Source organism: Hesperophylax consimilis, unplaced genomic scaffold (genome assembly GCF_061612785.1).
Source record: "Hesperophylax consimilis isolate HC1 unplaced genomic scaffold, BYU_Hcon_1.0 scaffold_37, whole genome shotgun sequence".
NCBI lineage: Eukaryota > Metazoa > Arthropoda > Insecta > Trichoptera > Limnephilidae > Hesperophylax > Hesperophylax consimilis.
The window spans coordinates 1,036,528-1,054,253 of record NW_028301267.1 but is presented as its reverse complement, the minus strand read 5'-3'; the positions used below and the strand labels follow the sequence as shown (position 1 = coordinate 1,054,253).

Here is a 17,726-nt window from a genome sequence, read left to right as displayed (position 1 = left end):
AATATTTGAGAATGATCAATTCTAGATAACGCATCGGCATTAGAATTAAGTTTTCCGGGTTTATATATTATATTATACTGATATTCTTCCAATTTTAAACGCCAACGAAGTAAGCGAGAGCCAGGGTCTTTTGTATTAAATAACCAAACTAAAGGTCTATGATCCGTTATTATATTGAATTTTACACCATACAAATAAGGTCTAAAATGTTTAACTGCATAAATTATAGCTAAAAGTTCACGTTCTGTCGTTGAATAATTTGATTCGGCTTTATTTAGTGTTCTGGAAGCAAAGGATATTGGCAAATCTTTAGAAATCTCACCTTGAGATAATACTGCACCGATAGCAAAATTACTTGCATCTGTGGTGACATTAAATGTTTTACTGAAATTGGGGAACTGTAATATTGGTTCATGAATTAAATGTTCTCGAAGTATATCAAAAGATTCTTGTTGTTTTTCCTTCCAAATGAATGGAATATCCTTCTTTAATAATTGGGAGAGAGGTTGAGCGATTTTGCTAAAATCTTTAATAAAACGTCTGTAATATCCAGCAAGTCCTAAAAATGACTTCATATCTTTTGGATTTTTTGGAATAGGGTAATTTTTTATGATTTGAATTTTATCTGGGTTTGGTTTAACTCCATTTTCTGATATAACGTGACCTAAATACATGACTTCATTACGCATAAATTCACATTTATCAGGCTGTAATTTTAAATTGTGTAATCTTAATTTTTGGAATACCTCTTTTAACCTAACCTCGTGAGTCTCTATTGTATCGGCATAAATAACTATATCATCTAGGTATGCGAAACATCTTATTCCTTGTATACCAGCTAAAACGTTATTTATAACCCTTTGAAATGTTGCAGGACCGTTTTTTAACCCAAACGGCATCCTTAAAAACTCGTAATGTCCTAGAGGGGTGGAAAATGCTGTTTTATGTGAATCTTCCGGTTTCATTGGGATTTGGTGAAATCCTGATGCAAGATCTAAGGTGGTGAAGTACTTTGAGTGTCCTAATTGATCTAATATCTCTGTGATGTTGGGTAAGTTGTAAGCATCGCCTACAGTGACCTCATTTAATTTACGGTAATCAATCACTACTCTATATTTTACTTGACCTGTTGCATCTTTCTTCTTGGGCACTACCCACAAAGGAGATGACCATGCTGAATTTGAATCTTTAATTATTCTTTGGTCCAACATTTTTTTTATTTGATCATTTACTTCCTTTTTATGTACCTCGGGGTATCTATATGTTTTTGCGTGTATTGGAATCTGTGTTGTAGTATTTATTTCATGCCTTATCGAATCGGTTTGACTCAATGTATCTCCTTCCAAGTGAAAAATATCGTTATAGTCTCGACAAATTGAAAAAAGTGATCGTTCTTCTTCTTTATTTAAATGTTCAGTCCGTAATGATGCTTTTAAAAGTTCGTACCTATTATCAATATTCTCTGTTATTTTTTTGAATTGAAAAATGTTTTTATTTTTGCATTTAACTTTCCTTTTTATCGTTCTATCATCGCAATCAGCTTCTAACATTTTGCTATCTTTTTCACTAAATTTTTCCAATATCAATTCCATTTTCTTAACTTTTACTGCTTTTTCTGTCGTATTTAAAATAGACGTAATTGCTTTTGACTTTGAATTAACCTTTGTTATACTTCTACAAAGATAAACTCCTTCCATAATCTCTATTTCTGGAACGAGTCCCTCTCCTATTTCAGGATTCAAAACATTGAATTCAACTAAGGTCTCTGTGCGAGCCTGTACAATAATTACCGAATTATTGTTTTTGACATCCGAACTTTTTGTTTTAAAATGGATTTGCATAGAACTTTTACCTATACATAATGTATTGTTGCTGTAATTAATTTTGGCATTTACTTTTCTTAGGAAATCATTTCCGATAAGTCCATCGAGTGGAACATTTGTTGCTCGAGGCAATAAATGCATCTTATTAGAAATTGGGATACCGTTGAATAATAAGTTCAATTTGACAGATCCTAACGTTTCAGTCGATTTTTCAGCGTTAATTCCTCTAATTTTAATTATTTCTTTATCATTGTATACTGTTTCACCATCTAAAACCATAGGGTTAATTAGTGATATATCTGCGCCACTGTCTAATAATAGTTTGACATATTTATTTTTACATTCTTTAATGGGGATTTTGATATATGCTGTAATATTTTCGAGATTATTTAATATTCTACCTGTAACGTATTGACCTTCTTCGTTTCGGTAGGGAACGAAGGGTCTTGGAAGTTTTCCGAAGCTTTCTTTTCTAAGAAATTTTTATATTTCCAACAATCTTTTTTGTAGTGTCCACGTTTTTGACAAAAGAAACACGTTATTGTGATGTTTCGATGCGTGTTAACAGTATTATTATTTTTGCACTGAGAATTTTTTGAAGTGAAGTTACTAAATGATTTTACTTGGTTGACACGTTTATCTTTATTGTGGAAGCAATTTATAGATATATGTCCTGATTTTTTACAAATAGAGCAAAATTTTTGGTTTGAATTACTTTGTTCTGTAAAATTGAGCATTTTTTCTTCGTTAATTGCAAATATTGAAGCTTCTTCAAAGGTTTTTGGGTTTCTAGCCCTCAAAATAATGCTGTACTGCGGTAATGTGCCCATTAAAAATGCTTGAAGAGCCATTTGTTTAATCATAGAATTTTTTCCTATTAATTCAGTGATGTCGACAGTTTCTGCTTTAGTAGCTCTCATTAAATTTGAATAGCACCTTTCAATTCTTTGTGTAAAGTTGAGAACACTCTCATTTCTATTTTGTTTACATGTCTGCAACTCTAATAATAGTTGTGGAAAACTTTTCGAATCAGCAAAATTTTCTTCAAGAAAACTTTTGTATTCCTCCCATGTACGCAAATTTCTACATGATGTTATTAAATCAGCTTTTCCAGTAACTTTGGTTTGAATATATTTAAAAATAATATCTTTTTGAGCTTTAGATGCTAGTTTATAAGCATAATCACAATTTTTAATGAATGTGTGAAGATTATTTGTATTACCATCAAATGTACTAATGAATTGTGTTAAAAATTGAAGAGATACTTCTTGTTCAGTCATTTTTAACAAAGCGATAATTGTAAATTAATAATAAGAAAAGAGATTTTAAATGCTACGTATGAGATTCTTTAGAATTCATGAAACAATAATCAAACTTACAAAAATATGAAAAACCATTCCATCTTCAGCAAGGCAGGTCCGCGACGTGCGACGTCAAGGTGTAGAAGCTTCTTGATTTTCGGCTATTTGCACAGCAAAGGGCAACAACGTACTTTATCAAAAATACTCAGCAAGGCAGGTCCGCGATGTGAAGGTGAAGGTGAAGTGTAGAATTGTTGTGTTTGTGGTAAGATCCAGGGATGTTTGGGAATCTTCTTGTTTCTTTCTTCTTGGTGCTGTTCGGCTTTTTGCAAAATTTTTTTTTTTGCAACAACGTCACTAGTCACAAATAATTAAAAGTTACTCGTAGAATCCAGAGTTCTTTTGTTACAGTCAAGAATACTACAGTATTATCGAAATAATGTTTCCATGTAGTATTAACTTAGACCATATCGCACTTCTGACACCAATTTTTTGTTATGGATTCTATTGATGAAAACACTTAACACGGTTTTATAATTTTATTTGTAAGTCTTACAATTGTTTATGGTTACATATTATATAGTAGAGTTTTTACAGAGTTAAATGTCTCTAAGTGAAATGTTTCCAAACTGAAATCTAGAATGAATCTGCCTTGAAACAGAGCGTAATGCATCTTATAGTAATCTTGTATTTAACTAGTGTGGTAAATAAAGTCAATTAATAGTAAACATGGAAATTTACAATAGACAAGAGATATGGCGACAATCAAAATGTTGATTTTGATATGCATTGGTGCGACGGACAAATAATAGATAGTGAATGAAGCATAATAGGTTCAAAGGTTGTACAAGTATTAGAAAGGTACATAACATTCCTACAAAGTTCATAGTAAAAAACTTAGACATACATACTTGTTTAAATATGTATATATTTTTTAATTTCTGTTTAACATTGTTTATCTATTTATATATATATATATATATATATATTATTTTTTTTTTGTTTTACTCTCTAAATTTTTTCAAAATAATTTGTAAATTCTTATAAGGATATTGCGCATTTCTTTCATATCTCTATTTGTAAAATAATATTCTTATGTATATATTCCCCTATTTATAAGTTAAAATATTTGTAAATGTTTTTAACTGCTGTTTAAGTTAATTCGTGAGAAATAGTTTGGATGCAGGTAAATTCTCTAGTTGATGTTTTGTATATTCTTGTCAATTGATATCTGTATCTGTTTTTTCTCCTAAATAAAAAAAAAAAAAAAAAAAAAAAAAACTACAGACCAGTAGCGATCCTCTCCTCTCCGGCAAAATTGTTCGAACTAATAATTCATAAATATATCTACGCCCAAGAAGAACCTTATTTAATAGACGAACAACATGGTTTTAGATCTGGCAGATCGACGGTGTCAAATCTGATGGTCTTTACTGAATATGTATATCAAGCTCTTGACGGTAACAACCAAGTTGACGTCTCATACAACGACTTCGCGAAAGCTTTTGATACCGTAGACCCGCTGATACTCTTAAATAAATTAGACCGTTTTGGATTCTCGGTAAAAGTTTTAAATTTATTTGTAAGTTATTTATCAAGTAGACAGCAATACGTAACGTATGGTATTTCTAACTCGACGTACTTTCCCACAAACTCTTGGGTTCCTCGAGGGTCTAATCTTGGTCCTTTACTTTTTTCCCTTTTTATTAATGACATTCATCATGCTATAAAGTTTTCGAAATTTTTGTTATTTGCAGATGACTTGAAGCTATTTTTAAGAATCCGGACCTTAGAAAACTGCGCACAACTCCAGAGAGACATAAATGCTATCGTGGTATGGAGTGAAATTAACAAATTACGTTTTAATTTTAAGAAATGCGCCATAATGTGCTATACTAGAGCAAACACTGTAATTTACTTCAACTATAGGATGTCCCAATGTTCTCTTAAACATATTTCTGAAACGAAAGATTTGGGAATAACCTTTGACCCACACTTAACATTTCACGTTCATATTGAAACGATATGCAGCAGGGCTTTGAGAATGCTTGGATTTGTGCTATGTAACTCCAGGCATTTTTGCAGCTCTGCCGTGGTTCGCTTGCTATATTTTAGCCTAGTACGTAGTATTTTGGAAAGTGGCTCAATAATATGGGAACCAAGGGATGCAACGTACACTTCTATGGTAGAGAAAGTACAAAAGAAGTTTCTACGTTATCTTTATCTTAGAGACTTCGGGTACTATCCCTATTTATACCCATCAGCCTTCCTTTCCGGAATGCTAGGTATCGATAGTCTTGTCAACAGGCGGAAAGCTGCGTTGCTGATGATGGCCTATAACTTGTTGAACGGTCACATCAACAATCCAGAAATTTTGAATAAAATTTTATTTTACGTCCCTGATAACTTCGCAAGAGCGCGTAGACACAAACCATTCATTCTTCCGAGATGTAGGACTAACTTACCATTAGCAATGCCTCTCGGAAGAATGATAGTCCTTCTAAACTCACTAGCCTCTGACATCGACATTTTCCACCTGAGCATTAATAAATTTAAATCGCTAATTAGGCAATTATGATTGTGTATTTGTATAATGTTTATTTGTTATTGGAATTTTTTATTCTGTAAATTTGCATTTAAAATACAAATAAATAAATAAATAAATATACATTTTTACTAAGGATATCGTTGTAAAAAAAATTGTCGCACGCCTGCGCCCAGTAGGTACGTTTGTATACAAGATGCAACAAGATATTCATTCAAACTTCTCACTATCAATAGACAGTTTGTTGTCAGGTCTTGTGTGTTTCTGGATGTCAAAAAAATAAAACTTATATAAACATATATTTTTTACATACCGCACAAGAGTCTCAACCGCTCCCGTCTGGAACAGCGAGACTGTGGCATCCCCAATCTGAGTACTAGGGTGAAGGTATTGGGGAGGGGAAGAAGATGGGGAAGAGATATGTGGAAAAGTACCTGGTTATTTAGATCTGGTCGCTAAACACGGCAAAAGCTTAAAATAACGTTTCCATTCGGAATGGTGATCTCACAACAAGGCGATACTGAGAATATATATTTCACTCTGGAACGTGCCGCAAACACACTTATTTTTAATGTATTAATTGTGAAATAACACAAACAAATAAAAAATTATTTCCGCACGCCGGGTTTGACCGTCAGATTACGAGCTTCGGATTGCGAGTCGAGAGTCTTACCCCCTCAACCACAGATGCTGTAATTAATTTATTAATTCACTATGAACGTGAAAACTTCACTAGAAGAGTAAGAAATATTTTTTGTTGTTTGTGTATTTGTTTATTTATTTATTACGCCTAATGGACTTTTACATTCTAGTTTAATAGTTGAGTATCGCAGTTATTATAAATTCTTCAAAATTAAAAAAATATAGAAAACAAAATACAATAAAAAAATACAAAAAATGTTACAACAAAAGCGTATAATAAAATAAGATACATTGGTAAAAATGATAAGAAGTCTCACATAAGTAGATATTCAAAATAAACAAAAGATTGCAAAATTTATAGATGTCTATTTGTCTCGAAATATAAAAGAATTAAAATAAACAATATTTATATTGATTATTTTTAAGGTGAAATATATCTCCCAGATCAGAATAAATTATGTTATCATGGGGTTATATAATATAAGGGGCATAACAACGGCCTAAATGTGCCTAAATTATTGAAGTCTTTTGAAACTCTCAAAACAAATCCAAGAGTCTTAAGGGCCTTATATATGGAAGACGTAAAAATTAAATCGACATTCAAAACGCCATGTAACAAACAAATAATATACATTCGGACGCCAGAATAAATTATTCAGTATGGACGTGAAAACTTTATTAGAAAAGTCAGCAATATACGGAAGACGTAAGAATTACATTAGAGTGAAGGGACGTGAAACCTATATTAAAAGGAACTTTCAATATACAAAAAATATACACCTGGACGTGAGTATGTACGTGACGCTAGAAATGTATGAAAGTGTAATAAACATCAAAACCTGAATTATTATGAATATTAAAAAAATATGATATTAGCGATTATTGTGAGTAAAACATAGTGCAATATTCACAAAAACAATCTAAAAAAAAGAACTAGAAGTGCTGGACGCCCAAAGACGGATTTACGCACGGACGCAATAAATGTTGTGGGACCTGTATATATATATATATATAATTTTTTTTTAATGCCAGTAGGATTCGAACTGAGGTTCTCTGAAACTCAACAAAGAAATGGCGAGCGCAATTTGTATTGGGGTGAAATATTTTAGTAATAATAGCGTTAGCACTAGGATTTTGTGTTTATTTAGAATGGCGTAGAAAAAAAAAGTTATTTTTTGGGAATCTGTGTGGGATTCGAACTGAGGTTCTTCCAATCTCGGAGCGGATTTAGCGGGCGCTCTAACCACTGGGCCAAACTCCGCTTGTGAGATACCGTGAAATATTTGTATATTAATCAACATAGCACAGGTATGTTTTTATTTTTGCTAAGTAAGTGAATGTTTATTTCGGCGACAACACTTAACTGTCACTTCACAGAACTTTAACTAATCACTTCAAATAAGAATAAATGCGACCGTTTAGACTTAGCTAAAGTAGCTTGTTCGCTTTACTGTTCTGCAGGAAATCATTACCGATAAATTAATTAATTATTATGTATTGTGGACTCTGAATTCGGGTGATTTTTGAAGAGCAGTTTTTTGAAGTGCGTTCTGTTGGAAAATTCGTACTATGATGGAACCAATTACTACATAAACTTTTTGCGGTCGATAAAAATATATAATTATTTTAATTGAGGAGTATGACTCTCAACAAGCATTCCGGAGATCGCAGGTTCAAATCCTGACGTGCGCAAATAAATTTTATTATATTTGCCGCACGTTCCAGAGTGGAAGATACTCTCAGTATCACCCTGGTGAAAGACCACTATTCAGAATAGAAACGTTGCTTGAAATGACTTAAGAGGAAATGTGTATATTCCTGGTATACCTTATATTGTAGATAATAGGCATTTTTTTATTTATTTTTTTTTTTATATTTACTCCACACAGGAGGCCCTGAAGAAAATAATTTCCCTCAGGGCCTATGTCATCTTTGGGGATGCTGTGTGGAGGGTCTTTTTGTGGAGAGGAAGGAGTGAACATGGGTCTTGAAGAGTCCCATGTTGTAGGAGGGAGGAAACACAGAGGCCGGCAGTTCGTTCCACAGCCGAGCTGTTGAACTTAAGAACGAATCGTAGAAGCGACCCGTTCTCATGTGACAAGTGTCAACTGTGTACAAATGTTGGGCGCGCGTTTGGCGTGTATCCCGACTACGCACCGGTGCCGAAGGGATCAATGACGCTAGTTCTTCAGAGCATCTTCCATTGTAATACCGATAGAACAAGGACAGCATACCTACCTGACGCCTGTGCTCTAAAGATTGCAGTCCGTTTGTTAAGATTGGGGAATCTATCAAACGGACCGCCCGTTTCTGCACAGAGTCAAGGGTTTTTTTCAGGTATTTTGGGGCTCCAGACCAGAGATGGCTGCCAAATTCGACAGTAGGGCGCACTTGCGATTTGTACAGGGTGAGCAGTTGTGTACTATTAAAGTATCTGCGGGCCCTGTACAGTACGCCCAGCTTCTGAGAGGCCAACTTTACTCTAGCTTCGATGGAGCCCCCGTACCTGAGCTGGTCACTTATAGTTACACCAAGCATATCAATGGAAGGCCTGTTCGGAAGATTGCTTCCGTTGAAGGAGACTAGATTATCATTTGGATCCCTTTTAGACGTAATCAGACAGGATTGGGTCTTTGAAACATTAAATTCGACGAGATTATTTTTACCCCAGGAGGAAATACTCTCGAGATAACCGTCCATTCTCTGCTTCAAAGCCCTCCGAGCCGTTGGAGTTTGTGTGCCCTTTGGGGGCTTGTCAAACAAAAAGCTATCATGAACTGTACTGTCATCCGCGTAACAATGAATCGGTGCACATGTCAAAAGGTCATTGATGTGCAACAAAAACAAAGTCGGAGACAGAACCGATCCCTGTGGGACGCCAGCATTTATAGAGTGTGAGGATGAGGTGAAACCGTCAGCAACCGCCTGAATCGACCTATCCCTTAAAAAGTCAGCAATCCACGTACACAGGGATGCGGGAAGTCCGTAAGAATGCAATTTGTTGACAAGTCCTCGGTGCCAGACCCGGTCAAAGGCCTTGGATATGTCTAGTGCGACCGTTTGGGTCTCACCGTGACGTTCCAGGCACCGCCCCCAAACATGCGTCACATACGCGAGAAGATCACCGCACGAGCGGTTCCGCCGGAATCCGTATTGACGGTCGTTGATAATTTTGTTCTTCTCGAGGTATGTGAGCAGTTTGTCGTTGATCACACGTTCCATCACTTAGGACAGAACTGATGTGATCGCTATGGGGCGGTAGTTGGCCGGGTTGGAGCGGTCACCTTTCTTGGGAATAGGGTGAATTACCGCTTTTTTCCAACCAGAGGGCACAGTGCCACACTTCAGGGACATTTTGAAGAGCTTTGTCAAAACTGGAACTATTTCCGCAGCACACCTCTGCAATACCAGGGCAGGTATTCCATCAGGTCCACTAGCTTTGTTAACATCGAGCCCCCGTATGACGTGGAGTACATCCCGATGCCGGATCCTCAGCTTTTTCAAAAAGAAGCCGCAGTGAGGAACCGACGGCGGAACAGCACCCCCGTCGTCGAGGGTCGAGTTTTCCGCAAACATTTTCCCTAAAAGGTTTGCCTTTTCGGTGGCGGTGTTTGCTAGTGAGCCGTCAGGTCTGGTAAGAGGTGGCAAACTGGGTTTGCAAAAATTTCGACCTATTGAGCCCGCAAGCGACCAGAATGCTCTGCTGCCATGCGGGCAGGCAGCCAGCTTTTTGCTGATCTGCAGGTCGTGTTCGAATTTTGATCTATTGATGATTCTCTTGCATTCCTTTGCCGATTTGTTGTATGCTGATCTGCTTTCGGGCGTTCGAGATGTGTTGTAGGCTCGGTAAGCCGCGTTTTTTCGTCGAACTGCTTCGGAGCATTGTCGACTGAACCACGGCTTTGAGCCCACGCCAGTTTCTTTAGTAGTCGATTGTATGAAGCCATCCATCGCCGATTTGATGACTTCACCAATCTCCTGGGCACATCTTGAAGGGTCCGAAGTCCGAAAACAAACAGCTGACCACGGAAAAGCATTGAAATGGGCCCGCATACCGAACCAATCTGCTGACCTATAGTGCCACACTTTTCTCCTCAGCCTCTCATTGGTTGATCTGAGGCTAACGGGGATTGATGTCGTCACTAGGCAGTGGTCAGATGATCCCAGAGGCGCTGTGACGTCAATCTTATAACCGTGTGGCACAGTAGTTAAGAATAGGTCTAACAGATTGGAGCGGTGAGTCTGGACATCAGGAACCCTTGTAGGCTCCTGAACCAATCGCTCTAATCCGTAGCAAATGGCAAAGGATTCCGCCTGTCGGCCAGCCGAGTCCGTTGGGCCTGAGAACTTCAACCATGGTTCGTTATGAACGTTGAAGTCCCCCAGAACAACAAACTCGGCCGAAGGGTAGCGGGGCAAGAGATCATCAATAGTATCGCTCAAATGTTTGAAGAGCTCGGAAGTGTCTGATTCGCTATGGTTCGGTGAGCGGTATAGACATGCGTAGAATCTTGCCGTACTGGCAAGATTGACGCGCACCCATATTACGTCGAATCTGGAGTTTTCCAGACTCAATAGTCGCACACAGTTGACGTCAGCTCGACTATAGAGGCAGACTCCTCCTTTCAGTCGGAATTTGCTTGCGAGGGTAAAGCCCGGGCAGTCCAGATAGGAGGAGTCTGGCGGCTCGGCTATCTGAGTTTCGGATAGGAAAAGAAGGTTGGGACGTTGGGACAAAAGATGGTGATGGACGGAATTTAAATTAGTGTGCAGGCCGCGAATGTTGGCAAAATTTACCAACAGTTTTGGCCCGCACCGGGGACGCCTGCTACTCGCCGCTGTAATGATGTTAAAATTGTTGTGTTGTATGTTCATGAATTTAATTTTTTTTTTTTTGTAAGGGTAGGAGGTGAAAGGAAAGGTCTGGAAAGGAAAGGTATGAGGGGTGGGTAGGAATCTGGGGTTCAGGCTGTCCAGGAGTGATGAGCGTTTGGTTCCAGCCCACCCACTGCGGTGCTAGGCGATAGGCTGGGAGAGTCCGGCTGGAGAGGGCATCCAATGCGCCCCAAACGCTGCTGCTGGGTCCCCTCCGGTCACGAACCGGCACAACAGCAGTGGCGGGGTTTTTTCACTCGCTGATGGGGCAGCCCACCCTTAGTCGTGAGCCTGAGGGTCGGGCCCCTGTACTATCGAGCGGCCCGGACAGCGGTAACCGGTTGTAAAGGGTCTCCCTCAACCAGCATCTCCCAACCGGCCCGCCACGCAGAAGGTGGGCCGACGCACCCGCCACCAAGACCTGGGCAAACCTTAACCCATAAACCCGGGCACCCCTGCTAAGTCACCAAACGTAGCGAACCACTTGGGGTGACCTGTGGCAGAGGTGTTGGTCATCCAATAAATGGTTCCCAGGGCGGCGGTACCCATTCCCGCCTACCAAATTGTAAAATTAAAATCGCTTAACAAACGGAGTCTAGAAACATTCGATTTCAAGAGCAAAACTGGTTTTTATTTATTTTGTAAATAATTTTATAAGAAAGTAAAAAAATTAGTTAAGTGAAACTGTCACAGATAATCTTTGCTATAATACTATATTTTTTAAAGTTGCTTCCTTTACGCGTTCATACATTTCTATTGAAAAAATATTTTCAGTAATTTATTTGTATTCTACTCAAGCGAAACGATAGGAAAACCTTCAATTTATGTAAAGCATATTTTTTGGTATTCATAATGTACACCAATTCGTTGTAAAGATTATTTTCTATGACCATTTAAAATGTGCCATTTTTCATTTGCCTCCAAAACGATATGTTCATTTTTATTCTTGAATTCGGCGGCGCTGACGTCACGCCGAGTGCCGTTGGTGACAGCCGTCCTGCCAGACATGGCGTTTTCTATGTCATAATGACGTTGTAACCAGTTTTAACCGTTTTGGAATGTATGGATTTAGATAGTTTTGAAATCAATAATTAAAAATGAAATATTAAAATTACAAATCTTTTTAGCACACATTTTAACGTTATTTTCACAGTTTGTGAAAATATCCCATTGGGGATGCCATAGTCTCACTGGCTCCATACGTTTGGGAGTGATCGAGACACATAAAAAGGAGAATATATGGCATCTTTACGTACATTATTATAACAAGACATCGGAATGAATGGTCGAAAAAAATCGACGCAATATTATTAGTACGCAGTACCGCTTCTAATTGTATATTTCTATGGTTTGCAACTGAAATGTAGGGAGTTTGTCGCAACTGCTGAGATATTTTAACCCTTTGTGCACCATTGTCGCCGCCACGGCGACACAGGAAACATTCTAACAACTCCGATGGCGCCGCAGCGGCGACATAAACAACGGGAATACATGTTATTGTTTAAAAAAATAAAAGGGTCATCTTACAGGTATACACATGATTCTATTCAGTTGTATACAGTACCCACTTGCGATTGGTTGTGCTTTTTTCATACATAACAATAACTACGCATTCGACTACCATAATACGGACATGTGTCTAGTGTGGTAGTCGAAAAGCATGTAAAAAAACCTGTATCCTAATATATTTTTATGAATAAAGAAAAAAAAAATTGATTTGAATATTTTTTTTACTTCGCAATAAATATTCTCACACCATCAGAGACCAGGCTCAATGGAAAACTCCATATTTTGAGAATAGCTCCCAAGCGGGACTGTGTGGTATGCTCGAAAAGTGCAGTAAAAGGTGGCAGACGGGAAACCAGTGAGTATAGTGACACGTGTCCCAACAAGCCACGTGTACATTTTGGCTACTGCTTTCTAAAATCCCAAACGTTAAAAAATTATAAAGATAAAAATATGCAAATTTTTCTTTTATTAACCATCTCATATGATATTATTTAAAAATATATATTTAAAAAAAACTAACTAACTATCACGCCGTTTCCCGCAGGTGTAGGCAGAGAGGACGGACCGTCAAAACACTCGGTCATGGCACACACTTCTTGCCTCATTCACATTCATACATCGTCTCATACATACTCTTCTATTATTCTGACTCTTGACATGGCCCGACTCAAGAATCTGATTTACTTGGTCGTGCCATGTCTTTCTCGGGCGTCCCCGACTTCTGCTACCATTCACATTTGTATCATATATTCTCCTTACACTTCTTACTTCGCTCATTCACTCTATATGCCCAAACCATTTAAGCGTCCCTTTCTTGATCTTACTCATTCTCATTACGCTTACATCAGCCTTGCACTATTTGCAGATCTCCACATTTCTCACACGATCGTACGCGGTTTTACCACACATACGACTCAGGGATCTCATTTCTACGGCATTCAGTCTACTTTCATCCTTTCTCTGCCAGTTCCATGCCGCACTTCCATACATCAGGGTAGGTACCAGCACTCCATTGTGGACTGCTAGCTTCGCTTCTTTGGACAATATGACTTGTTGCATGGCTTTTATCAAATGTAATTTTATTCTTTTTATTATTTTATGTTTCAAAGTATTTGTCAAATTAAAATTATACTACCAACCATGTAAAAGCCCTCTGGGCGTTAAAGAAATAAATAAATTTAAAAAATTATTATTTCATTTTATTTACTACCTTACCAAAAAACATTTTACTCTAATTTTCTAAATGTGTCGTAATTTTTCCTCATATTTTTACATTACACTCTATGGAGGAGCTGGTATACCATATAAAAAAATATTTGGAGTGCAAAGGGTTCAAATGAAGATAATTTAGTTACCTTGTGGAGTTGTTCAATAGCTAAGATGACCTCGGCTATGTAGATGCGCACGTGCTCCTCTGCAAAACGCTCCTTGGTGTAAAGATGGGTGAATAGTTCTCCTCCACTGACGTAGTCTGTCAAATCAGATTAATAATTTTACTTATTAATAAATCAAGATTTCAGAATTTCTACAGACATAACAAACATCTCTTGAACGCGGTTTTAAAACTCTTTCCAAAAATATGTATGATATTTTTTTAATATAATCTCTATTCAGACGCAGAGTTGAACTAGCTGATGAGATAGACATATACCATTGCAGACTTTTCTGTAGGCCTTTTTAAGATATACGATTCCGTAGTACATTGTTTGGATGTACATATCTCATAAGGTTTAGCCAGCGTTAGCAATGTAAGCGCCCGAAAATATTTTTTTACGACTTGATTACAAAACAATAGCTATTCTCTACCACTGTGAAGACATCGAAACAATTTCATCAAAATATCCTCACTCGAAAATTGTTATTCTTGGGGATTATAACTTACCAAACTTAATATGGAAAGCAAATAACTGTGGTCTCATCATAAACGAAAGTGAAAACGATCGTGCACGTGAAATTTTGGACATGGTAAACTTTCTAAACTTTCATCAACATAATTTTATATATAACAGTAACAGATTTCTAATAACTTATAGCAGTGAAATTGCAATGTCACGGAACCATTTTTTATACTTACAATTGATTGCCTTTCGAAATCACTTTATTTATAAAGGAGAGTGGTGTGTAAGAAATAATGAAGTTGTTTTTAAGATAGTGTAATAAATGATTGTCGAAGGACCTTGTATGATTGAGCAATGACCACTGCACATAAGACAATATTTGTTGTATGGATAAAGGAAGGACTCACCATTAGGAAAGGGCACTCGTTTCTTCCCGTCTTTTCTCCTCACAACAATGTCACTTAACACGGAGCGGCTTGCACGTTATCGGCGCGAATAATTAGGTAATAAGATAAGGGAGATGAAATCTCGCGCGGATGCGGTTTTATTGTGATCGGTTCGGGTTATTGCAACATACTGATGCCAAAGGGCCCATAAAAATTAGCAGGAATGGGAAGGAAGGTAGGACAATAATACTATCTCAGTACAGTGGTCGTAGGTATGTGTGTATGTGTGCATGATATGTATGTATAAATTAATGTCTATTGCGCATTGGCGCAACCAGAGAGTGTTAGTCAAATCTACAGTTTTATTCCCATATTGATGAAATTTTGCACACTTGAACATTGTGACTGTCTGCATGAGATTTCGAAAAACTTTTGGGAAAATCCCGGGCAACACCAGGGACTTAACCAAGTTTATTAAATTTATTTAAAAACTAGCTGTACCCCGCCACGCATTGTCGTGGCTCAGTCTGTGAGTGCAGATAGAGAACCAATAGCGATTGATGCCTTTACGTCCAACAGATGGTGCGAATTTTTAATTAAAAAGCATGTTGCACACTCTGCAGGCGAAATCAATTACACTTTTCCAGGCTACACATACCATGCGACAATAAACAAAATAAACAAAAACTCAGGTATCGGATTATTTATTTCTAACCAGTATAATGTTCTCAATATTAAAGAAATAATTAATGTTAGTAATGTTAACATATTAAATATAAAATTTAAAGACGTAAATAAATATTACAACATTATTGCTACTTATCGTACGCATACATCGATAATACCTCAATTTATAGATGAATTAAAAAATATTCTGTTCAATTTTAGAAATAAAAATACTATTATTGTTGGAGATATGAATTTAAATATTGCAAACGACTATTCTAGTAAAGATAAATACACATATCTAAATATGTTAGCAGAACTCAATTATTTATCGTGCATAAATTCTTATACTAGAAATGTTAAAGGTCAACGCCCCTCATGCTTAGATCACATTTTTACAAATATTCCTGATATCCAAAATATAAAATCAGCTGTCATTCATACAACTATCACTGATCATTATTCATTTAACAATAAATTAAGCAATCCAACTTTGCCATTAATTAAACAAAATAATTACTCAAAAAAGTACTTAATATGGATACATTAAAACACCAATTATAATCAGAAAATTGGAATAAATTATTACAATGTAATGATGTCAATATATGTTGTAAAATGTTTGAAGAAAAAATATCTAAATGCATAAATGACTCGACAAATAATAATATAATAACCAAATCCAAAGTGTCGAACTTGAAACCTATAAAACCATGGATTACTCATGGTTTAGTAGTATCTGTACGACATAAGCAAGCTCTTTACAAATTAACTACTCAACAACCAAATAATAAAAATTTACTAAATCATTTAAAGCATATAAAAACAAACTTTCATATATTATAAAAAATACAAAACAAAAGTATTATAAACAAAAGTTGAATCAGGCTGAAAATGATAGTAAAAGAGTGTGGGCAGTTATAAATGAAATAATTGACAAGAAAAAAAACAAGAATAACGACATCGCCACTATATTTCATGACAACATGAAAACATGTTGTAAAAAAAATCCCTCAAAAGCTGCAAACATATTTAACACCTTCTTTGCGAACGTAGGGGAAAATCTTGCCAATCTCATTCATACTGACCCAAATATAACATTTCCAGACTGTAGTATTGATACTGACAATAATATAGCAACATTCCAAGTCACCACAGAGAACGAAATAATATCAATTATAAACGGTATGCAAGGAGGTTCTGCCCCGGGTTTTGATGGAATAACAGTTCATATTTTAAAAAATATTAAAAATCAAATTTCTAAACCATTAAAACACATAATAAATGTAAGTTTCCAAAGCGGAGTGTTTCCATCAATCTACAAACAAACTACCATATTACTCCAATATTTAAATCTGGTAACCCAGAAGAAGTTAGCAATTACCGACCCATATCAGTAATCTCGAACATAGCAAAATTTTTTGAAAAGATAGTTAAAAAAAGGATAAACCAATTTGTAAAATGTAATAAATTAATTAATGAAAATCAGTTCGGTTTTATGGAAGGTAGAAGCACTCAGGATGCAATTGCAAAATTAACTAGTCTTGTTCATAAATCATTAGATAAATCATTAAAATGCATTGGAATTTTCATAGATCTTAAAAAGCTTTTGATAGCATATCACACGACAAACTTATAAGTAAATTAAGAAACATTGGATTAAGTAGTACAGCTATAGAATGGATAAAAAGCTACCTTTTCAAACGCCCTCAAGTCGTAAAAATCAACGAAGTACTTAGTCAACAAAAAACAAGGCACTTCGGCATACCTCAAGGTACAGTCCTGGGACCATTACTGTTTATCATTTATGTAAATGACATATTCAATCAAAGATTAAATGGAAAAATAATATCTTATGCTGATGACACTGTCATAATAATTGAAGGTACTGATTGGAATAATGTTAATAACTTAGCAAATACTGATATTAATATACTGAAAAATTGGTTCGATAAAAACCTCCTCTCATTAAATACTGAAAAAACAAAATGAATCCCATTCTCTATCAACAAATTTAAATTAATACCAGAATTAAAAATTATAATACATCAACTTAAATGTAACAGAACTAATTGCAATCAAGAATGTTCTATACTTAGGACGGGTTGTTTCGGAGAATTTGAACAATTCATCAAATTTCA

The 17,726-nt window shown here is 36.2% G+C and overlaps 1 protein-coding gene across 1 annotated transcript in view; it reads right to left on the bottom strand.

The window, feature by feature from the left end:
• The window catches only part of LOC149409063 (ribosomal protein S6 kinase alpha-5-like), a 294,002-nt gene that overhangs the window by 192,193 nt on the left and 84,083 nt on the right, over positions 1-17,726 (bottom strand). Inside the window, exon 5 of the mRNA XM_089650188.1 lies at positions 14,051-14,166. Within this exon, the coding sequence (XP_089506314.1) occupies positions 14,051-14,166 (116 nt within the window). The remainder of the gene's footprint in view (positions 1-14,050; positions 14,167-17,726) is intronic.